At 41.7% G+C, this 24403-nt stretch overlaps 1 protein-coding gene across 1 annotated transcript in view; it reads left to right on the top strand.

Moving 5' to 3' along the window:
• Positions 1–24403, top strand: part of OSBPL10 (oxysterol binding protein like 10) — a 664525-nt gene that overhangs the window by 225171 nt on the left and 414951 nt on the right. Inside the window, exon 3 of the mRNA XM_073568669.1 lies at positions 22071–22144. Coding sequence (XP_073424770.1) covers positions 22071–22144 — 74 coding nt within the window. The remainder of the gene's footprint in view (positions 1–22070; positions 22145–24403) is intronic.

The raw sequence follows: 24403 nt of genomic DNA, 5'->3' as shown, positions 1-24403 counted from the left end.
TGTCACGTGCCCGAAAATGGTACCAATAAAACGTCACCTTGTCCCGCAAAAAATAAGACCTCACATGACTCGGTGGGTCAAAATACGGAAAAATTATAGCTCTCAATATGTGGTGATGCAAAAACTATTTTTACAATAAAAAGCGTCTTTTAGCGTGTGACAGCTGCCAAACATAAAAACCCGTCATAAATAGTAAATCAAACCCCCCGTTATCACCCCCTTAGTTAGGGAAAAATAATAAAATTAAAAGAAAATGTAATTATTTCCATTTTCCCATTAGGGTTAGGGTTAGGACTAGGGTTAGGGCTAGGGTTAGGGCTAGGGTTAGGGCTGAGATTAGGGTTAGGGGTGTGTTGGGGTTAGGGTTGGAGTTATAATTGGGGGGTTTCCACTGTTTGGGCACATCAGGTGCTCTCCAAATGCAACATGGCGTCTGATCTCAATTCCAGCCAATTCTGAGTTGAAAAAGTCAAATGGTGGTCCTTCCCTTACAAGCTCTGCCATGCGCCCAAACAGTGTTTTACCCCCACATATGGGGTATCAGCCTACTCAGGACAAATTTCAATACAACTTTTGGGGTCCAATTTCTCCTGTTACCCTTAGGAAAATTAAAAATTGAGGGCAAAAATATCATTTTTGTGGAAAAAAAAGATTTTTTTATTTTCACGCCCGGGCGTTATAAACTTCTGTGAAGCACTTGGGGGTTCAAAGTGCTCAACACATCTAGATAAGTTCCGTGGAGGGTCTAGTTTCCAAAATGTGGTCACTTGTGGGGAGTTTCAATAGTTTAGGTATATCAGGGGATCTCCAAACGCACATGACACCCGCAGATCATTCCATCAAAGTCTGCATTCCAAAACGTCACTACTTCGCTTCCGAGACCCGACGTGTGCCCATACAGTAGTTTTCTCCCACATATGGGGTATCAGCGTACTCAGGACAAATTGGACAACAACTTTTGGGGTCCAATTTCTCCTGTTACCCTTGGGAAAATAAAAAATTGGGGACTAATTGATCATGTTTGTGGAAAAAATACGATTATTTTATTTTCATGCCTGGGCATTATAAACTTCTGTGAAGCACGGGGGGTTCAAAGTGCTCACCATACATCTAGATAAGTTCCTTAGGGGGTCTAGTTTCCAAAATGGGATCACTTGTGGGGGGTTTCCACTGTTTAGGTACATCAGGGGCTCTCCAAAAGCAACATGACACCCGCAGACCATTCCATCAAAGTCTGCATTCCAAAACGTCACTACTTCCCTTCCGAGACCCGATGTGTGCCCATACAGTAGTTTTCTCCCACATATGGGGCATCAGCGTACTCAGGACAAATTGGACAACAACTTTTGGGGTCCAATTTCTCCTGGTACCCTTGGGAAAATAAAAAGATTGGTGACTAAAAGATCATGTTTGTGGAAAAAATACGATTTTTTTATTTTCACGCCCGGGCGTTATAAACTTCTGTGAAGCACTGGAGGGGTCAAAGTGCTCAACACACATCTAGATAAGTTCCTTGGGGGTCTAGTTTCCAAAATGGTGTAATTTGTGGGGGGGTTTCACTGTTTTGGTACATCAGGGGCTTTCCAAACGCGAAATGGTGTCCGATCTCAATTCCAGCCAAAAACGTCAAATGGTGCTGCTTCCCTTCGGAGCTCTGCCATGCGCCCAAATAGTGGTTTACCCCCACATGTGGGGTGTCAGCATAGTCAGGCCGAATTGCACAATAACTTTTAGGGTCCTGTTACCCTTGGAAAAATAAGAATTGAGGGTGAAAAGATCATTTTTGTGGAAAAAATATGATTTTTTAATTGTACCGCTGTACATTATAAACTTCTGTGAAGCCCTTGTGGGTTCAAAGTTCTCACCACATATCTAGATAAGTTCCTTGGGGGGGGGTCTAGTTTCCAAAATGGGGTCACTTGTGGGGGGTTTCCATTGTTTAGGTACATCAGGGGCTCTCCAAACGTGACATGGCGTCCGATCTGAATTCCAGGCAATTTTGCATTGAAAAAGTCAAACGGCGCTCCTTCCCTTCTGAGCTCAGCCATGCGCTGAAACAGTGGTTCCCCCCACATATCAGGTATCAGCATACTCAGGACAAATTGCACAATAAATTTTGCAGTCTAATTTCTCCTGTTACCCTTGGTAAAATAAAAAAAATTGAACCTGAAATGTTCATTTTTTTTTAAATATTCAAAAAATTCCTGTGACACACCTAAAGGGTTAATAAACATCTTGAATGTGGTTTTGAGCATCTTAAGGGGTGCAGTTTTTAGAATGGTGTCACTTTTGGGTATTTTCTATCATATAGACCCCTCAAAGTGGCTTCAAATGTGATGTGGTCCGTAAAAATAAAATGGTGTTGCAAAAATGAGAAATCGCTGGTCAATTTTTAACCCTTATATATTCCTAACAAAAAAAAATTTGGTTCCAAAATTGTGCTGATGTAAAGTAAACATGTGGGAAATGTTACTTATTAAGTTTTTTGTGTGCCGTATCTCTGTGATTTAGGGGCATAAAAATTCAAAGTTGGAAAATTGTGAAATTTTCTAAATTTTCGCCAAATTTCCGTTTTTTTCACAAATAAACACAAGTTATTTGAATGAAATTTTACCGCTAGCATGAAGTACAATATGTCACGAGAAAACAATGTCAGAATCACCGGGATCCATGGAAGCGTTTCAGAGTTATTACCTCATAAAGGGACAGTGGTCAGAATTGTAAAAATTGGCCCGGTCATGAACGTGCAAACCACCCTTGGGGCTTAAGGGGTTAAAGAACAGCAGCAGAATGGGGGACATATACCAATATATTGGATATACATACCATGATGGGGCCCAGGATAAGGTACATATATCAGGATGGGGGAAATATATGCCAGGATGGGGCAAGTATGAGGACACATATACTAGGATAAGGGACAAATATACCAGGATGGAAGGCATGTATATGTATAATATTCCAGATGAAGGGAGAGGGTAGTACAAATCTTGCACAGGGGCCCATCATGCTCTAGTTATGCCACTGCACACAGTGGTCCAACGTGTTGAATATTTAAAAAATGTGTATTTCTATATTTCATGTGCAGGTTTATGTGAATCAGAGCTGTAATTTAAAGTTCCTTTATCACCAGTGCATAACTCTGCCATCTCTGCCGTTTTAGAATGCAGGTGTCTTCCTATGTGGCAGGATGACCATTGAACATCTTCTGGCACCAAAGTCAGAATGCTATTGCTACATTTGCTCCTTCTAAATTGTATCTGCACCCCTACCCAATAAGTACTCATTGAAAGGTATAGTTACCACTGAGTATCCACTCCAATGTGAAAACCTTTTATTTTCCAATTAATTACATAACGCAAGATACAATGCTATGTTCTGTGGGATAGAGAAGTAATTATAAATATAAAAAATTTATAATCATATTTCTTTACAAAATGTATTCCAATAGTATTGATATTTAGAGCCTGTGTGCGATTGAATTCATTCATTATTATTAGGATCAAAGATGAAATGAAGTAATTACATTTGTAGAGTACCGTATATATGACAAACTAGCTGAAGAGCCCGGCGTTGCCTGGGCATAGTAACCAACTGTGGTTAGTTATAACAAACTATAATGATTATATTGCACATAAAAACCATGCATCTAATCCTCTCCTGTGTGATACTGACTGCTGAGCTGTGTATCTAATCCTATCCTGTGTGATATTGACTGCTGAGCCGTGTATCTAATACTATTCTGTGTGATACTGTGTGCTGAGCTGCGTATCTAATCCTATCCTGTGTGATACTGACTGCTGAGCCATGTGTCTAATCGTATCCTGTGTGATACTGTCTGCTGAGCTGTGTATCTAAACCTATTGTCATGATCCAGGACGGGATTTCGCTTTGACCCGTCCTGGTTAGACTATGGGTTAATTGTGCTGCCTCTCTCTGGCAGCAGGAGGCTATTTAGTGCTCACTGGACCTGGGTCCGGTGTCAGTTATACTCCTGCCCTCGGCTGAGTTAAGTGACCTCTTGTATACGTGTGCCTTGTGCTTGATATCTTGCTTGCTTGTTCGGTTGTGATCTGGTTCTGTCCCTGTTACGAGTTCTGCCTGACCCTCTTGTACTTCACTACCTCTCGTGTATGACTCTCTGCTTGTGACCCAACTTCTCTCTGCTTGTCCCCTTGGTACCACGTCGCCCTCTTGTGTATGACCTTTGGCTTTGTCTGACTACCCGTCTGTTTGTCCCTCCTGTACCTCGTTTGCCTGTACTGCTGTGACCTCTGTTTTGCCTGACTCTGAGTTGTTGTATAGTGTCCTGTCTTATCTGAATACAGGACGCTAAGCCCCACCCCCTTGCTGTCACATGACCATAGGTCCCGTGCCAGATTATTCAGTTTCAGTGTCCGCAGGTCCCGTGCCTCCTTACCTTCCAGCGCTGATTGGACCCTGACACTATTAGCCTGAAGCACGCATGGTCACCTCTGCTGCCCGTCTCCACAGGTATCTTTTAGCACTGCTTCTGTACTCAGGACACGCGCACTGGCTCTATGAGCAAGTGCAGTGCGGTGTCTCTGACACCTATCCTGTGTGATACTGACTGCTGAGCAGTGTGTCTAATCCTATCCTGTGTGATACTGGGCTCCCCCTGCAGTCTGTGGCAGAGTGTGGTCTGTGTTGGCACAGTAATAAATTGTGTTATTTCCAGCTTTACAGAAGGACGATAACACCATAGAAATGATAAGAATAATAGGCCTCAGTTACCACAACTGTCTACAAAGAAAACTGTTGCTGATAGCAACCAATCACAGCTCATTTTTCATCTTTTAAACAGCTCTGGGACAGCGTGGCGAGTTTTGAGTGGCGACTTTTGTGTTTCGACTTTTATGTGGCGAGGTTGGTGTATGTGTGGTGAAATGTGTGCTGAGGGTGGTATATGTGTTGAAGCACATGGTAGTGTGTGGCGCATTTTGTGTATGTGTTCATATCTCCGTGTGTGGTGAGTATCCCATGTCAGGGCCCCACCTTAGCAACTGTACGGTGTATATACTCTTTGGCGCCATCGCTATCATTCTTTAAGTCCCCCTTGTTCACATCTGGCAGCTGTCAATTTGCCTCCAACACTTTTCCTTTCACTTTTTCCCCATTATGTAGATAGGGGCAAAATTGTTTGGTGAATTGGAACGCTCAGGGTTAAAATTTTGCCTCACAACATAGCCTATGACGCTCTCAGGGTCCAGACGTGTGACTGTGACAAATTTTGTGGCTGTAGCTGCGACGGTGCAGATGCCAATCCCAGACATACATACATACACACATACATACATACACACACACCCACATTGAGCTTTATATATTAGATTGATAGAGCATTTGATTTTCCTGTCTAGCGATATTCTTGGGTTTGCAAGGCAATACACATTGCATCCTAATTATTAAAAGTGACCAAGTAAGAAGCTTTAAAAAAACGAGCAAAATCTTTAAGTATCACGCATCTGATCTGAATATCCCAAATTACCTCTGTGCTGCTCTATCTTCCAGATTAAAGTGTCCTAAAGAGAAGCTGAAAATTAGAATTAGTGCAGTCTGCACTTTGGAACAGCTTGGCCTGTCCAACTTTACACCTGAAGCTTTTGTGATTATTATTGAGCTTCAAATGAAATAATGTTTGGCCCGAGTAACAGGCAATCTCATAATGTGCTAGTTTGTGGTTGGCTAGACATTTCTGCATATTGTGACAGTAACAGTCATTTATGAAATCACAAAAATGAGACCATGCAGGGCAAATGACATTTGGAAGTTTTCTGAAGTGGAACACAAATCGCATCACCTAGCAAGAAATTAGATATGTGGAGCTATAGCTGTACTTTATAAAATGTGTCACATTTGCATTTTTTTAAATCCATCAATGTTTAATTGTAAACAGCTATGCAATTTATATCAATTAAGAATACAACAGGTTAAAGTACCACTACAGTGTGTGGGTTTTTTTTCTGTTAGCTATCAGTAATTTATGTACAGTGTATGCATTTTACCTGTCACTGTCTTCTGCCATGCCCAGCACTGCTCCGGTCTGTCTTCTGCATCATGTGATCGCAGCTCACTCCAGGGTTTGTGTGGACTGGAGATCACTTTCTCGATGTTAAGGGAACCTGTCACTTGAAAAACGCTATTAACCTTCAGATGTGGGGTTAATCTGAAGGTTAACAGCATTCTGAACCTGCCCAATGCCCACACTTTGAGCCCCGCTGCCGAGAGGAAATTAACTTAATTCCCCCCGACAATGTTCAGTATCCAGTTACAGGGGCGGCGCGGGTTCAGTCATTACTTTCTGTATAGAGAGCTGCGGTTATGACCCCACCCCTGGCTGTCAGTACAGCCGTCCCTAATGATGAGCTGCTATCAGTCAGTGCTGGAGGCTCAGTTACAGCTGCCGTTCTCTATACACAGAGCAGAGACTAAACCCGCGCCGGTACCACCCCCATAACTAAACGCTGCCGGGGGGAATAAAGTTAATTTCGTAGCGGCAGTAGAGCTCAGTGCGGGCACTAGGCAGGTTCAGAATGCTGTTAACCTTCAGATTAACACCACATCTGAAGTTTAATAACGTTTTTTTCATGTGTCAGGTCCCCTATAAGTATCTGAGTTTCGGAATGAGGCTCTCATAGACTTATATTAAGAAAGGAAGTAAGGTCAATTGTAAGAGCCGCCAAGAAACAGCTGCGGTCACATGATCCAGGAGAGGACTGCAGCACCGCTAGAAATGGTAGAAGATAGTGACCGGTAAGTATTTTAATGCATACAGTGACCATACATTACTGATGGGTAACAGATGAGGAAACATTTGTGTTATGGTGTGAGATAATGCGATAATTTTACCAATCTGCATTTTAAAGAAATGCCTCCTATTTCTTGTCCTAAAAGTTGGATAAATTCTTGACAGGTAGGCTAGGGTTAAATCCTAGCTCAGCAGGCTCTGATTATTTGCTCATGTCTGGCTCTGCATATAATCAGGCTAGGTGTTCATCTTAGTAAGTCAGCTGGGAGGAGCTGACCAAAGTGGATTGTATTGGAATTAGAGAGAGAAGCCAGAGAGTAAGACTGCACAGGCCATCTGCACCAAACGGCAGGTATCAATGGCTGCTATGAACAATAGCTGTTTTGCTGGACCTAACTGGGACTAGCTCAGCCATGTGTTAGTAGCCAGGGTCTATTTTGTTTAGATAACTCATGGACAAGGCTCAGGATTTTGTTTATGGGTTTGGCTTTGGTACCGTGCAACCAGTGGAAATAAACGTCACATTGTTTTGACCGAAGAATCCAGTGCCTTTGTGAACACTACATAATGCCTACCTGAGAGCATAGATCCCGACAATGTGTATAACAAAAAGATCAGCGTTTATCACCTAACATATGCAGTATCTGCTTTGAAACAGGCTGTAATTATTTAAAAAGTCAGAAGTTCCAAAACCATTATGTTCCTATGCGAACAATACTTTGTAAGAAACTATTTTGGGATTCTTCCATCTGGGATGATAAAACACAAAGGGTTCTTTATCTTCCAATATCCTATTATACAATAGCCTAAAAAAACTCTAACTAAATATGGTAGTTTTCTCTCAGAATGTCGTCTTCATAAGTTTCTAGTGTACAAAAAAAGTGGCTGAAAATCGGATTAGTTTCAGATCTACATTATAATCAAGGAGTTACAGTGGTGAATAAAACTTTTGAGGGTAGCAATCTGCTTCAGATCTGTATGTTTCTTCCTGCATTGGTTGACATAAAAGGGGGACTCTGGGAATAGAAAAAAATCAAGATGTCATTATGACTAAATCACTTAATTCCTTTAATAAGCAATTCACAATTTTAGTACAATAAAAAAGCTGCCATCTTTTTACCCGATCATAAACTTTTCATAGAAGGATTAAATACCGGTCAGGTGCCTGTGAGCATGTGCAGAAGGAGGCTCTGCTGCTGTGACCTGGGGGTAGCTTTAAAGAATGTGGTACAGGCCATCTCCAGGTTACAGTGGCAGAGCTTCCGACTGCACATGCTCACAGGCTACCAGTTCTTTTAAGAATTTTTCTTATAGGAGCATTATGATTTTTGAACTTCTGACTTTTTAAACAACTGCAGCCAGTTGAAAAGAGGAGAGTGTAACAAGACCTTGGTCATTTTAATAATATCCTATAAAGATTACTAACCTAGACTAAAAAATGTGATATACTAATTACCGTATATACTTGAGTATAAGCCGACCTGACTATAAGCCGAGGCCCCTAATTTTACCACGGAAAACTGGCTAAGCTTAATGACTCGAGTATAAGCTGGGTGTACATTGTCCCCTCATCCCTGTCCTGCTCTGTGTGGCTCTCCCCCCTCCCAGTATGCGTGGCTCGGCTCCCCCTTCTATGTATGGCTCAGCTCCCTGTCCTCCCCTGTGCTCCTCTGTGCTTACAATGCCCTCTGTGCAGCCCCTGTCCTCCTCCGTGCTTTCAATTCCCTCTGTGCAGCCCCCCGGCCTCCTCCATGCTTCCAATGCCCTCTGTGCAGCCTCCATCCTCCATGCTTCCCCTGTCCTTCCCCAGTCCTCTGTGCTGCCCTTGTCCTCCGTGCAGCCCTCATCCTCCCTTGTGCTGCCCCAGTCCTCCCCTGTGCTGCTTCCATCCTCCTCCTTCATACTCACCCTGCTGTGCCATCGCTAAACTTTCCTGCATCCTCCATTGTCCAGTGCTGATAGCTTCTTCCTACCTTCAGCGATCACATGGTACCGCTCATTAAGCTCATGAATATGCTTCCACACCCATGGGCATCCATATTCATGAGCTTAATGAGCGGTACCATGTGACTGCTGAAAGCAGGAAGAAGCTGTCGGAGCTGGGACAAGGAGGATGCATGGGACGTTCAGGGAGGCACGGGAGGGGTGAGTATGACTTCCCAGCTACCGCCTCCTGCCGCAGCTCCCCCTCCCCCGCTGGTTTCTGCTGAATGACTCATGTATAAGCCGAAGGGGCATTTTCAGCACAAAAAATGTGCTGAAAATCTCGGCTTATACACGAGTATATACGGTATATGTAGAAATGTATTTCTAATGACAATTTCATTTTAGTTTTTCATAAAATCACCAAAGTTAAATCAACAAAGCATAAATCGGACAAAAATTTACCTCACTTTCAAATAGGAGCCTAAACTTTACCTGCAAATGTTTCCATGCTGTATTCATACACATTGTGTGTATATATATATATATATATATATATATATATATATATTCTAAAGTAGAAGAGTTAAAAGTTTATTTTTATCAATTCACAAAATAGAAAGTGAATAAACAAAACAGAAATCTAAATTCAGTCAGTATTTCGTTTGAATACTCTTTCAGCTTTCAAAACTACATCAAAACATCAATACTTATAGGTATACTTGCACAAAGTTTTGAAGAACTCTGAAGGGAGGTTTTTCCAAACATTTTGGAGAACTAATCACAGATCTTCTGTGGATGTAGGCTTGCATAAATATTTTTGTGTCTTTGTGTAATCCCAGTCAGATGATGCTGAGATCAGAGCTCTGTGGGGGCCATAACATTATTCCCAGGACTCATTGACTCATTGTTCTTCTTGAGGCTGAAGATGGTTCTTAATTAGATTGGTTGTATGTTAGGGGTCCTTGTCCTGCTGCAGGATAAATTTAGAGTCGATCTGATGGAATTATATGATGGATCGTAACAAGGAGTCCTGGATATTCTGATATGCCCCCAAGCCTTCATGCATACAAGATCTGTGATTAGTTCTCCAAGATGTTTGGAACAGCCTCCCTGCTGAGTTCCTTCAGAAAATTTGTGCAAGTGTGCCTAGAAAAATTGATGGTTTGATTCTGTTTTGAAAACAAAGGGCTGTCTCACCCAATATTGATTTGATTTGGATTGATCTTTTATTTGCTAACTTTGCATTTTATTAATCCATAAAAGCAAAATATTAGTCCTCTTACTTTTGACAGCATCCTAACTTTGTTGTGTTTTTTTCTCCACATCTGCCTAAAAGGTTTGCACTAATCTGTGTGTATGTGTACATACACTATCGTTCAAAAGTTTAGGGTCACTTAGAAATGTCCTTATTTTTTTAAATTAAAGCACAGTTTTTTCCAATGAAGCTAACATTAAATGATTCAGAAATACACTCTATACATTGTTAATGAGGTAAATGACTATTCTAGCTGCAAACGTCTGGTTTGTAATGTAATATCTTCATAGGTATATAGAGGCCTATTTCCAACAACCATCACTCCAGTGTTCTTATGGTACTTTGTGTTTGCTAACTGTGTAAGAAGGCTAATGGATGGTTGGAATACCCTTGAAAATCCTTGTGCAAGTATGTTAGCACAGCTGAAAACAGTTTGGCTGATAAGAGAAGCTATAAACCTGACCTTCCTTTGAGCTAGTTCAGAATCTGGAGCATTACATTTGTTGGTTCCATTAAACTCTCAAAATGGCCAGAAAAAAAGAACTTTCATGTGAAACTTGACAGTCTATTCTTGTTCTTAGAAATGAAGTCAATTCCATGCGAGAAATTGCCAAGAAACTGAAGATTTCCTACAATAATGTGTACTACTCCCTTCAGAGGAGAGCACAAACAGGCTCTAACCAGAGTAGAAAGAGAAGTAGGAGGCCCCGCTGCACAACTGAGCAACAAGACAAGTGCATTAGAGTTTGTAGTTTGAGAAATCGATGCCTCACAGGTCCTCAACTGGCAGCTTAATTAAATAGTACACGCAAAACACCAGTGTCAACGTCTACAGTGAAGAGGCGACTCCGGGATGCTGGCCTTCAGGGCAGAGTGGCACAGAAAAAGCCATATCTGAGACTGGCTAATAAAAGGAAAAGATTAATATGGGCAAAATAACACAGACATTGGACAGAGGAAAATTGGAAAAAAGTGTTATGGACAGACGAATCCAAGTTTGATGTGATTGTATCACACAGAAGAACATTTGTGAGACACAGAACAACTGAAGAGATGCTGGAAGAGTGCCTGACACCATCTGTCAAGCATGGTGGCGGTAATATGATATTCTGGGGTTGCTTTGGTCCTGGAAAAGTGGGAGATTTGTACAAGGTAAAAGGGATTTTGAATAAGGAAGGCTATCACTCCATTTTGCAACGCCATGCCATACCCTGTGGACAGAGCTTGATTGGAGCCAATTTCATCCTACAACAGGAAAATGACCCAAAGCACACCTCCAAATTATGCACAAACTATTTAGGGAAGAAGCAGGGAGCTGGTATTCTATCTGTAATGGAGTGGCCAGTGCAGTCACCAGATCTCAACCCCATTGAGCTGTTGTGGGAGCAGCTTGACCGTGTGGTACACAAAAAGCGTCCATCAAGCCAAACCGACTTGTGGGAGGGGCTTCTGGAAGCATGGGGTGAAATTTCTCCAGATAACCTCAGCAAATTAACTGCTACAATGCCAAAGGTTTGCAATGCTGTAATTGCTGCAAAGGGAGCATTCTTTGACGAAAGCAAAGTTTGAAGGAGAAAATTATTATTTCAAATAAAAATCTTTTTTTTTAAATTGTCAATGTCCGGACTAGATTTTAAATTCATTTGGCAACTCATTTGATTAATAAAAGAATGCATTTTCATGACAAACACAAAATTGTCTGGGTGACCCCAAGCTTTTGAACGGTAGTGTATAATATAGCCGTATAGATGACAATTCAGATGGAAAATTGTGTGTTTTTTTCTGAATGGAAATTGAACTGTTTTTATACGCTTGTGTGAATAGTAATAGTTGAAGATCCAAGCTTTGTTCTGGAATTTGAATACTTTGATGTTTGTAACTAGAAAACCCGCTGTCCCTTGGACCTGGGAGGATTCCATGCTTCATAAAGTAAATTTAACATGTTTAAACAAGATAGTAAAGCTCATGAATTTATAGAGCTTCTCTTTAATACACCTTGATAAAATGTGCATTAGAGCAAGTTACACACCGACATTGATGTAGAACTGAGAGAGTACAGGAGCAGTGCAACTAGACGTTATCTTGGTTGTCCTACAAGAGTACAACATAAGCGCTTAGTGAAGGCACTTTGTTTAAGGATGCATATATCAATAATGAGGAGATGGCTTTGAGATAAGCTCTGCTTACTGCAGTTATCCTATTGGATTGTACTTTATATCTTACTAGTACCAACAGTAACAAACGATTGCAAGGTCCTCAAGATGAAATATCACATCAAACGTCTAGTTAACAATTAGCATGTTAACTATAGGACTTCGGCAGAGCTGGCTTCTCTCGGGAGTTGTGATTGGCTTTTTATCATATGTAAACTAAGCCACTGTAAGAGGCTGGTAATTGAAATCATAATTTTATTTTAGAAGCACATTGAGATGGAGAAAACCGTACAGCAAGTTTCATTAGCGTGCTTTTGTGGTCAGTCTAAATATTTATTCTCTTGCAAAGAAATTTTTCATTACTTTTAGCAAAAAGGGTTTATTTGAACTCCTACATTTATGGCATATCCGCTGAAGACACCATACGTCTTCCAACTGCCACCACACATAGATTAAATGTTCTTGAATTTTTTCTATATTGTAATAATTGCAAAGGCTGTTCCATTGGCCTATTAGGGCATAAGGATATCATAGAGGGGATCCCATGCTAAGAGCCAGAATGTAGAGTTGATAGCAAATAGCACCTCCTGCACTGACTGACTGATGATATCAAAATAATAAATGGACCACCATATACAGTGGGGCAAAAAAGTATTTAGTCAGTCAGCAATAGTGCAAGTTCCACCACTTAAAAAGATGAGAGGCGTCTGTAATTTACATCATAGGTAGACCTCAACTATGGGAGACAAACTGAGAAAAAAAAATCCAGAAAATCACATTGTCTGTTTTTTTTTCATTTTATTTGCATATTATGGTGGAAAATAAGTATTTGGTCAGAAACAAGCAATCAAGATTTCTGGTTCTCACAGACCTGTAACTTCTTCTTTAAGAGTCTCCTCTTTCCTCCACTCATTACCTGTAGTAATGGCACCTGTTTAAACTTGTTATCAGTATAAAAAGACACCTGTGCACACCCTCAAACAGTCTGACTCCAAACTCCACTATGGTGAAGACCAAAGAGCTGTCAAAGGACACCAGAAACAAAATTGTAGCCCTGCACCAGGCTAGGAAGACTGAATCTGCAATAGCCAACCAGCTTGGAGTGAAGAAATCAACTGTGGGAGCAATAATTAGAAAATGGAAGACATACAAGACCACTGATAATCTCCCTCGATCTGGTGCTCCATGCAAAATCCCACCCCGTGGGGTCAGAATGATCACAAGAACGGTGAGCAAAAATCCCAGAACCACGCGGGGGGACCTAGTGAATGAACTGCAGAGAGCTGGGACCAATGTAACAAGGCCTACCATAAGTAACACACTATGCCACCATGATCCTGCAGTGCCAGACGTGTCCCACTGCTTAAGCCTGTACATGTCCGGGCCCGTCTGAAGTTTGCTAGAGAGCATTTGGATGATCCAGAGGAGTTTTGGGAGAATGTCCTATGGTCTGATGAAACCAAACTGGAACTGTTTGGTAGAAACACAACTTGTCGTGTTTGGAGGAAAAAGAATACTGAGTTGCATCCATCAAACACCATACCTACTGTAAAGCATGGTGGTGGAAACATCATGCTTTGGGGCTGTTTCTCTGCAAAGGGGCCAGGACGACTGATCCGGGTACATGAAAGAATGAATGGGGCCATGTATCGTGAGATTTTGAGTGCAAACCTCCTTCCATCAGCAAGGGCATTGATGATGAAACGTGGCTGAGTCTTTCAACATGACAATGATCCAAAGCACACCGCCAGGGCAACGAAGGAGTGGCTTCGTAAGAAGCATTTCAAGGTCCTGGAGTGGCCTAGCCAGTCTCCAGATCTCAAGCCTATAGAAAACCTTTGGAGGGAGTTGAAAGTCCGTGTTGCCAAGCGAAAAGCCAAAAACATCACTGCTCTAGAGGAGATCTGCATGGAGGAATGGGCCAACATACCAACAACAGTGTGTGGCAACCTTGTGAAGACTTACAGAAAACGTTTGACCTCTGTCATTGCCAACAAAGGATATATCACAAAGTATTGAGATGAAATTTTGTTTCTGACCAAATACTTATTTTCCACCATAATATGCAAATAAAATGAAAAAAAAACAGACAATGTGATTTTCTGGATTTTTTTTTCTCAGTTTGTCTCCCATAGTTAAGGTCTACCTATGATGTAAATTACAGACGCCTCTCATCTTTTTAAGTGGTGGAACTTGCACTATTGCTGACTGACTAAATACTTTTTTGCCCCACTGTATTTATCAGGTATTATTTTACATCCACTCATTAGCCAATTTAGACTTCTTCTTCAAAGCCGTTTGCTGAGGGCCAGACCCATAGCAATTAGCTTACTATTATTTTAATGGCAAGCATTAGTTTGGAAGAAACTATTATAAAATTCCCTTTCCCAATTGTAGCACATACTAACATGTCCCAGAGACTTGGATAAGAGGAGGGTTTTTGTAGAACCGTCAAATCTGAGATCTGATTTAGCTCTTTGCATTCATGCTTGTGAGATGAAGAAAAAAAATTGACTGTTATAAATATTTTTTTTCTTATTACCATCCGTGCTTTTTACATTGATTTATGACTTCAGTTTAGCTACAGTGCGTGCAGGGAATCTATGGTAGTCTGAGACACACCTCCTCTCTCTTCATTGGTTCCAGCTGCTGCTTGGTCCTGCCCACTGCAGCTCTGTAACTTCAGATTGGCTGCTTTGTGTAAACAAACTCCCAGCACTGCCTCATGAGCAGATGAAAACTAATGTCTAATTTAGCAAGGTCAGAATGGTGGTAAAGTACAATTTACTAAATACAAGTGAGAAATAGGTGATTATTTGGCTACTGCCGCGATATACTGAGGCAAGTGAGCCTTAAGGAGTAGCCGCCTACACATGTATATTGTAAAGTTTATTATTGTCATCTGTCCTCTTCTCGGACACACTTTGCCGGATATCTTAGACGAGTCTGAAGTAGTCTAAGATTACACCTCCTTTCTCATTATTGTTTCTGGCGGTTGCATTGCCCCACTGTCCTATGTCCTATCTCTATCTGGACTGGTGACATCTGCTTCTGTCACAGGTGCTGCCATATTCATTCTGCAGGCGGGGCTGATGCTGTTGGAGATGTCATGTCCAATAGCTCTGGACGGCACAATAACTTTCCTGAGGGAAATACTGGTGTGGCTAGGACCTGTGATCCCACCCAGTCAGCTGCCCAGCTGGATTATTCACCTCCCTGTCATGGTAAATGTGGTAGTACCACACCAGCATATTGCTGGGAGTTTTCAGTTATAAGTGCATACTGACCATGGTTTGCTTCGCTATGTTACCTTGCTACCTGAGCAGCTTATTTGATGCACAACCTCAAGAAAATTAAATGGGGTGAGAAAATCACAAAAAAAACAAACCAAAGAGAGGAAAACCCCTAAAAATACTTTTTAATTTAATGATTAAAATATCAGAATTCAATATTAAAAAACAAAAGAGTGCTAGGGTAGGGCAGATTCTAGTCCAAAAAATCTAAATAGATACACAGATCAAAGAAGGGGAACTGGTCTCACCCTGCTGGGCCCTGACACTGGCCCTACCTGACTGCGGAGGTTGGAACCCTAGTTGTTGACGATGTGGCGCCCCCACTCAACGTCGGTAACCCTAGGAACCCTAGAACACCCTATAAACAAACAGAGTGGGATACACATAAACACAAACACACACATATAAACACCCGAAAAATACCCTAAAGGCCCCGTCACATTAAGCGATATCGCTAGCAATATCGCTGTAACGTCACTGGTTTTGTGACGCATCAGCGATATCGCTATGTGTGATACTTACCTCCGACCGGCTCCCCCGCTGATTATCGCTGATCGCGCAAGAACTTCCTGGGCTGTTTCTCATCACCAGCTTCCTGCTGGGCTTCCTGTGGCGCCGACGAGCGAGGCGTGGACGCGGGCGGGAGGACGTCAGGATCGCCGCGTCTGACAGGTAAGTAGCGACCCCCGACCACTGCTATGTCGCTGGTGAGATCTGCCTGTGTGGCAGCTCACTAGCGACCACTTAGTGATGCACCAGTGATCCATATCGTTGTCAGGATCGCTGGTGCATCGCTAAGGGTACCGTTACACTTAGCGATGCACCAGCGATCCCGACAACAATTTCCCTTCCATTGGTTTTTGTTTTAAATTATTGTTTATCATTTGCTCTTTTGTGCTTAACTTGAGTGGCTCTATACAAAAAAACTTTCACGTGATTCATTTTTTTTTAGTAGATATTCCACATTATGTACTTAAAGTTCATGGGTGCCAATAACGATGAGCAGGAATGTACTTTGTAATGAATTATGCTTTGTACATAATTTGAGGACTTTGTATTGTATGATCATTGTGTTATATTATGCTATTTAGTTGCTGGAAAATTATCTTTCTTCTGGAATCTTCATACGCGCCTCCTACAGTCGAGTTCAAGCTATCTGACAAAATCACGTTCGCGCTTTTTAATTTTTACATCAGCTTTACTAAATTTTTTGAAAGTGGGTGGAGTGTAGCGAAAAGGAGAATGTCTTAGCGTTGCCGGACAAATTCATTATAATTTATGCCAAAAAAGAGGTATACAGTAAATTATAGCAGACATGTACTCCTCTTAATGATGCAGAGTCTGCAGCTGATACTGGAGCCAAATTCATTAACCCTCCGTCAGGCGCAATAGATCTGACAGGCACACAGTAATTAGTTTCACTTCTCTCTCCTTGCCCACTTATCAGAAAACCCCACCCCTCCTAGTTATCTCCTGACTCTACAGGCTCTGTGAAACCTGATATCACAGTGACTCAGCAGACCTTCTAGTGAGCAGATATCAACACTTTGGCTTCTCAGGCACATTGCGCCTGATTTCAACACAAATTGAAAGGTTAGTATTTTCTTTTTCTATTCATCACGATTGTGTATTTAGCTTGTTTTATGAAGGATTAATGCTAAGTTAGTGTACATAAGTACTGTTTTCTTAGACAAAAGGAGGGTGGCTTCTAAGGCACATTGCGCCCTAACACATACTCTTTCTCTCTTGCTTCAGATTTTCTGCTGCAATGGCCAGAAAACAGTATGATTCATCTAAACCCCTTCATTTAGAAGAAATGAAGATTTTTTTGTTAGAAGATGATGAGGAAGAACCAGCAGTAACTGAGGATTTAGAGGAATCTAGTGACATTTCATCTGAAGATGAGGTAGCAGAATGTAACACTGATTCTGGAACAGAGCAGGATGGTGATGACACTGATACAGAGGAAACAGACACAGATCTAGCTTATTATTTGGGCAAAGATAAAAATACAAAGTGGAACAAAAAGGCACCCAAGAACAAACAGCGCAGAGAATCCCACAATATTATTACACACCTTCCTGGAGTTATTGGAAGTGCTAGAAAAGCTAAAACTGCAGTGGAATGTTGGAGTAATCTAATTACAGATAGCATGTTGGAAACTATTGTTCGGTTCACTAACCAGTATATTGACACAATCAAAGAGCAATTCTCCAGAGAGAGGGACATCAAAAACACTGATGTGATTGAACTCAAGGCATTTATTGGCTTGTTATACCTAGCTGGTGCTTTCAGAGCAAATAGGCAAAGTTTGGAGGAGCTGTGGGGGACAGACGGTGATGGCATCGAAAAATTCAGCCTTGTGATGAATCTGAAACGATTCAAAGTCCTGATCCGTTGCCTCAGTTTCGATGATCTTCTGCTGCAATTGAAACTACTGAAGATGAGTAGAAAATAATTAAGTAACATCTAAGTGCAATATCCTTTAAGTTTTTTTCCATAATTTTATATTTAAGCAATAGTTAAGTAAAGATAACTGGAGCCTATTTGGCGGTACTACCGAAAAGTGGTACTTTTAGTTTTAATAAGTTTATGGTTAATAAATGTTTTTTTTTGCATCTGATTTGGTGTAATCTCTTTTAATACATTCCTATGAAGGTCACTGACTACTTCTATAGTCCTGAAATTGAAATATGTAGCTACTATAGGTGGTTTTCTGACCTGTGCTTGTCAGGCACATTGCGCATGAACTGAGGAGAATCTATATTGCGCCTGACGGAGGGTTAAGGATTTGGCTTGGCTTCCTCCAGCAGACTTTGCATCCAGACTGGTGTACAAAGTGCCAGTCTTGATGAATCTCCCATCATCTTTTGGGTGTGAAAGACTTGATAGCAAGTAGTGCCGTTACGGCTATGTGAGCAGTGTTTTCTTTGTATCAAATAAATATATACCACTGCATCTAAAGAAGGGCATAACTACCACTATGCCTGCTATGGGGCTATGCATGCCTGTCCTGGCTCGCATGAAGTATGCACAGCTTAGAACTGCCGAAGATTACTTACGATGCATTTACACTAGCTAATTATCGACAAAAGTTTTGCAATAATCAGCCAGAATTCCCACAAGGTTATCGTTCAGTAAAAAGTTTATTTTCAACTTGTTGTCTGCCTTTTTGATGTCCTCAACATCTGGTCCTGGCTAACAAAATTCATTGGTAACATGCGGCCTACAGGGGTTTGCGGCCCCATAGCACAAGTTCATACACCCAGCCTGCACCCTCAACCTCCTGTAACATGCCAGGGTGTAAGAGACGAGTGCCTTGCCCACGGCTGCCGCCCTGCGCCATGCTACACTAGCACAGTAGGACATTAACGCTGTGTTATCCATTTTGCCATGGCATTTCTAGCAGATTTCTGCAACTGGTTTTCAGCTATTTTCCTGCAAACATAAATAGTGAAGAGCATGTTGGCATCATAGATTCAACCTAGTTTAGCGTATGTGTGTATTCCTATGTTTCCGTCTGCATTTTTTGTGATTTAATATTATTTAATACTGTTATTCTAATGAATATAAGAATATATGTTAAGTGCCCCTAGAGACCATTGTGAGAAAAAGCACAGAACAAATGTTTGTTGTTGGATGGGTTGTCCAGTCCATTTTTTGTTTTAAAAAATGAAAAAACAAACTGACCTGGAGAATTTCCTCACACTGTCTAAAGGGAATCTATCAGCATGTTCTTACTATGTAATCTGAAGATGACAGGAGATACAGCCTGAGACACTGAGTTCAAGGATGTGTCATTTATTACCATCTGTTGTTTACTCATAGTGAAGGTTTTATCACTTGTGATTAGCATTGGCAGATTGCACTAGTCTAACCACGCCTCCTGTGATAAACAGTTTAATGTCTATAGACATTGTATATTTATAACCTGGTGTGGGTGGGGCTAGCTTTTCAGCTCTGCTGCAATGCTACATCTAAAAGCTCTGATTGCGTCAGAACGGCTGCACCGAGAAAACTAAGTGATACATTATTGGATTCGTGGTCTCTTTTCCTATATTATGCTTCTCTCAGATGAAGAGGCAAAAACCTGATGACTCATTCCCTTTAAATATCCCTTGCTGGGCTCCAACACTTCTTCAAAGGGAACATTATGTGAGCAATCCATCACCACTTTCTCCAGTGATTGACTACACCAGTCATATATACATACAACTGTAATCAGATATAGCATTTAAATGGAACCTGTCAAGTCATTTTTCTGTATTAAACTGCCCCAATGTCTTGTTATTGATTCAATGTGCATCAGTAACATGGTCTTTGCAAAGAAAAGGTCCCAGTCTATATCTAAAAAAAACACTTTATCATTAGGTGAATGTGTAAGGAGTTACAATGACTGTTTTACGCCTCACACTTGTCCCTGTTAAACATTGGTAAATGTAAATGTTCTACTCTGTACATATGGTTATGTATCATAATGCTGCTATGTATCCATTGTATATAGGGAGAGTGCAGTACTCAAGTTAGCCCACTAGAGGGGGCACATTAGGACTAAATAGTAAAAGGATAGCAACTAGTTAAATTAAGAGGGGCCAACTGTGGGTAGTAATAATAATAATAATAATACATTTTATTTCTATAGCGCCGACAGGTTCCGCAGCACTTTACATTTCAGAGGGGATTTGTACAGACAATAGACATTACAGCATAACAATAATCACATAGATTATAACAAATACCAAGCGGAATGAGGGTAAGTTGTAGGATTTCCTGAATTCTAGCCAGTAGGGCCTGGGAGCCCGGACAGGGCAGTGGACCCCCTAACGTTACAAAAGGAGCCCTGTTGTCCGCGGCCTGGTGGCAGAAGGTTACAACAGTGAGAAAATGCAGGGCAGCTCCAATATGTGGCAGCTAAGGCCTCTTTCACACATCTGGTGTCAGGGGTCCGGCGGTGTGCGGGAAAAGCCGGGCCGCCGGATCCGGCCTGCAGCGGTGACACCGGATGTACATGCGGCGCCTGATGTGGCTTGGAGGACATTTAAAGGAGCCGCAGCACCGGGGGTCGAGAGAGCCAGCCAGAGAGAGATCGGGAGGCGAGAGAGCAGCCAGAGAGACAGCGGGGGACGAGAGAGCAGCCAAAGAGAGAGCGGGGACGAGAGAGCAGCCAGAGAGACAGCTGGGGACGAGAGCAGCCAGAGAGACAGTGGGGGACGAGAGAGCAGCCAAAGAGAGAGCGGGGGACGAGAGAGCAGCTAGAGAGACAGCGGGGGACGAGAGAGCCAGCCAAAGAAAGGTATGGAGTGTATGGAGAGAGAGAGGGAGAGAGAGACGGGGAGGGGGAGAGAGAGAGAGATGCGCGCCGGGCACTTATGGGGTTAAAACTCACAGTGCCCGGGCATGCGCTGTTGAAAAAGCCGGTCCGGCGCTACAAAAAAACGTTGCAGCCAACGTTTTTTGCAGACGCCGGACGGTGCCTGTTTGCTGTATCCGGCAAAACCCGGAGCCGCCGCATGTCCATCCGGCACGATGCGGCGATCATTACATTCTATGTGAAAAAACCGGATCCAATTCCGGATCCGGCTTTCACAATTTTCGCCGCATCGTGCCGGATATAAAAAAACGGATGTGTGAAAGTAGCCTTACTAAGTTGGCTGATGCCCTTTTGTCTGGGGCGAAATGGACAGGGGAACACCTGAAGATAGTTAGGCTGACCCGAAGGAATGCTGCAGTACTGGACGAGTCGGTACGATCCTGGAGCATTCTGGAAGAAGTGAGGGAAAGCACAGGAAAGGCAAAGAATGTTCTCTGTGATGATCCTGGGATGTAACTGTGACTGATCTGGACGTACTGAGAATGGAACCAAGTAAAGTTGTTTATGTTAAGTTGGAACTGGACTTTGTCTTTCTTTGTGTGATTCCGACTGAAAGCAAACCTCAGCATATCAGAGAGGATCCGGATGGATCCGAAAATGGAAAGAAAGATATGCTGCAAAGGGGACAATGTGTGCATGTGGTTGGAGACCAGGGCGATTGAGCAATCTTTGTCAGCCACGACTACGGCCCTGGCACCCCTCACAAATGCATCATATACCTTCTCTTTCAGTCATCGGGGTGGTGCTTTGTAGCGTTTCAGTCACGGACCTCTCTTCTAAATGGCAACTTTAGACCTAACAGTAGCCTCCAGGCCTGCCATGCACAGTATGGATGCTTGTCAGTTTTACAATAGCTTACATGATATACTGCAATCCCTATTTAAAAAAATAAAAATAATTTTTGTAAAAAATTCAGTCTATGCATGCTCAACAAGGAGAGAGGATCTTTCAAAAAAGTTTGTTCTTTAGCCCATCCTTTACTCTTTATAACCATTCATTTTTGGCTTCTATATCTAAATAATGCATTGAAATTTATAAAATGACTACAGGATTCCCTTTTGATTTCTTGGATGATTAGGCCTCTTTAGGATTAATCTTCATGCCTCCCCATTTATTAGCCGTCCTTTTAGCCCTACGTTTTTGTCATTCTGACCCATTTATATTATTAGTATTACTTGCCCTGTGGTTTGTACACCTCGACGTTTTACAGTTGATCAAATTATATCAGTCGGCAGCTTTAGGAAAAAGGATCTGGTTTCATGAAAAAGTAATTATGGCGTATTATTTTATATTAATGTTGCAGCTGCTGATTCCAAGGAACGACAGTTCTGGTTGACTCAGCTTCAAGCATGTGCCAAGAATCATTCAGAGTCCACGGTAAGTAGCCTTTATTCAATAATCGTAATATAGCGATTTATGCTGTTATGCACTAAAGCTTTGTTAGATGCTTTTAAGCAAGATATTTGATTAATGTTTCACTAATTGGCGTCTGGAAGCTTACAATTCTGGAGATAACCTTCTAGATAAGTTTGTATTGCTCCATTTAATTGAATTCAAACATTTGCAAATGTTGTAGAACTTTATCTAAACTAAGGACAGTTTGGTTAAGGCAGAAAGGTCATGCCCGGCCGGCTGCATCCAATCAGCGACCGGCACAGTCCGGCCGCGAATTGGCGCGGAATTCGAACGACGCACGCCACCCCTACCGTTGGGAGATCTGTGGCGCTAGCTGCTGATCTCCTGACGGTTACCTCGGGTCATCTCCTGACACATGGAGGTCAGCGGCGACGCAGCCAGGAGATAACCAGCGCTAGCCTGATTGGTCGCTCCCGGCCGGCCATGACCAATCAGCGACAGGTGCAGTCCGCCCGCGAATTGCTGCGAGATTTGAACCACGATTTTCTGATTGGTCACGCCCAGTGACCAATCAGCGATATTGGCGCAGAATTTAACCCTCACTCACAGTGCAACATAGTTCACTCCTCTATATTGGCGTGGAATTTAACCCTCACTCACAGTGCGACATAGTTCACTCATGTATATATTTTACTTGGAAAATCCTGTGTATTCATTGCATTATTCTTAAATCTTCATAAATAAACTACATACGTATTCTAGAATACCCGATGCGTTAGAATCGGGCCACCATCTAGTATAGATAAAACTGTACCAGGGTCCACATGTATGGAGCTGGCTCAGGAGCTGGGTCCACATGTATGGAGCGGTCTCAGGAGCAGAGCCTGCTAAACACATGGTGAATATCACCTGTGTTTCACAGCCAACATCTGCCTGTAACAGTAGCAACTGGAGGAAGCTCCGATCGCTGCTGTTTAGCCATTTAGATGCTACCATAAATCACTGTCAGCAGCATGTAAATGGAGTGATCGCCAGTACACTATTGCCCCCTGCTACATGATTGTGAAGAATCGATGGGTTACAGTGACAGTCGGGGAACCTGCTGATTGCTTCCACTTCTGCAGCCTTGTTAGTCCTGAGAAGACCATTATTTACGCTATCTACTGCATTAATATTGTATTAAAGTATATAGAGCAAGTGATCGAAGGATTGCAGGTTCATGTCTCCTAAGGTGACTAAACAAAAAGACAATATAATTTTTAAAAGAAATAAAAATCGCCTCCCTTTTCCTAGTTTAAAAGTAAATAAAAAAAAATTCAGGAATTGCCTATCTCTATAAATATAAAAATATTTAACTCGTATGGTAAGCTGCGCAAAGAGAAAAAATTTGAAACTCCAGAATTACTGTTTATTACTTGCCCAACTTCTTTCAAAAAATGCAATGAAAAGCAATAAAAATGTTTTATGTACCCCAAAATGGTATTAATTTGTTTAGATTTTTTTTTTTGACCACTAAAATAATAGAAAAAAACTGTATGATTTTGGTATTAATCATATTGCTGAGTTATTTTTTAAGCACAATGAATGCTGTAAAAATGAAACCCAAAAAACTACAGTAGAATTGCATTTTTTTTCACTATTTCATTCCACCTTTAACCCAATTTTCTGTACATTGCATGGCAAAGTGAATGGTGTTATTCAAAATGACTACTTGTCTTGCAAAAAAACAAGCCCTCATATGGCTACGTCAATGGAAAAATAAAACCGTGATAGCTCTTGTAAAAAGAGGAGAAAACAAGCGCAAAAATGAAAAATCGCCCATGGAAGGAAAGAGTTGGTGGATCTTGCTGCATTTTTCCAGTTATGATTTATGACCCTACAAATAGTGATATATATTTAGTTTACATAGAAAAGCAAGAATTACCTAAATGTTTAAATTAGGGCAAAGTAGGTAATATAGTTATGTTCAGAGATAATTTGTAAAATTTCTTTAGGCTGTTATTCATATCAGGTAAAAGTATGAAATTGTCAATTTTCAGAGGATTGACAGACAATCTGATTAATATTGTTGCCTCTTATTGCCTCATTAGTGCAAATGTCAAGGGTAAAAAAGTATGAATTCACCATGCTCAATTCGTCTTTAACATGGTACATAAGTGTAACGAAAGGAAGCGGAGGCAGAGATGGTGACGTTCATATTTGTTTTTTATTTATAAAGTGGAACCTCGGGACCCCGGTCCGGGGGGCTCCAAAGGGGGCGTAACTAGTGAGCCCCGGGTA

This window comes from Dendrobates tinctorius, unplaced genomic scaffold (assembly GCF_039654945.1).
Source record: "Dendrobates tinctorius isolate UK_male_01 unplaced genomic scaffold, ASM3965494v1 ptg000005l, whole genome shotgun sequence".
Classification (NCBI taxonomy): domain Eukaryota; kingdom Metazoa; phylum Chordata; class Amphibia; order Anura; family Dendrobatidae; genus Dendrobates; species Dendrobates tinctorius.
Note: the sequence above shows the minus strand (reverse complement) of the source record. Positions and strands in the feature narration are given on the sequence as shown.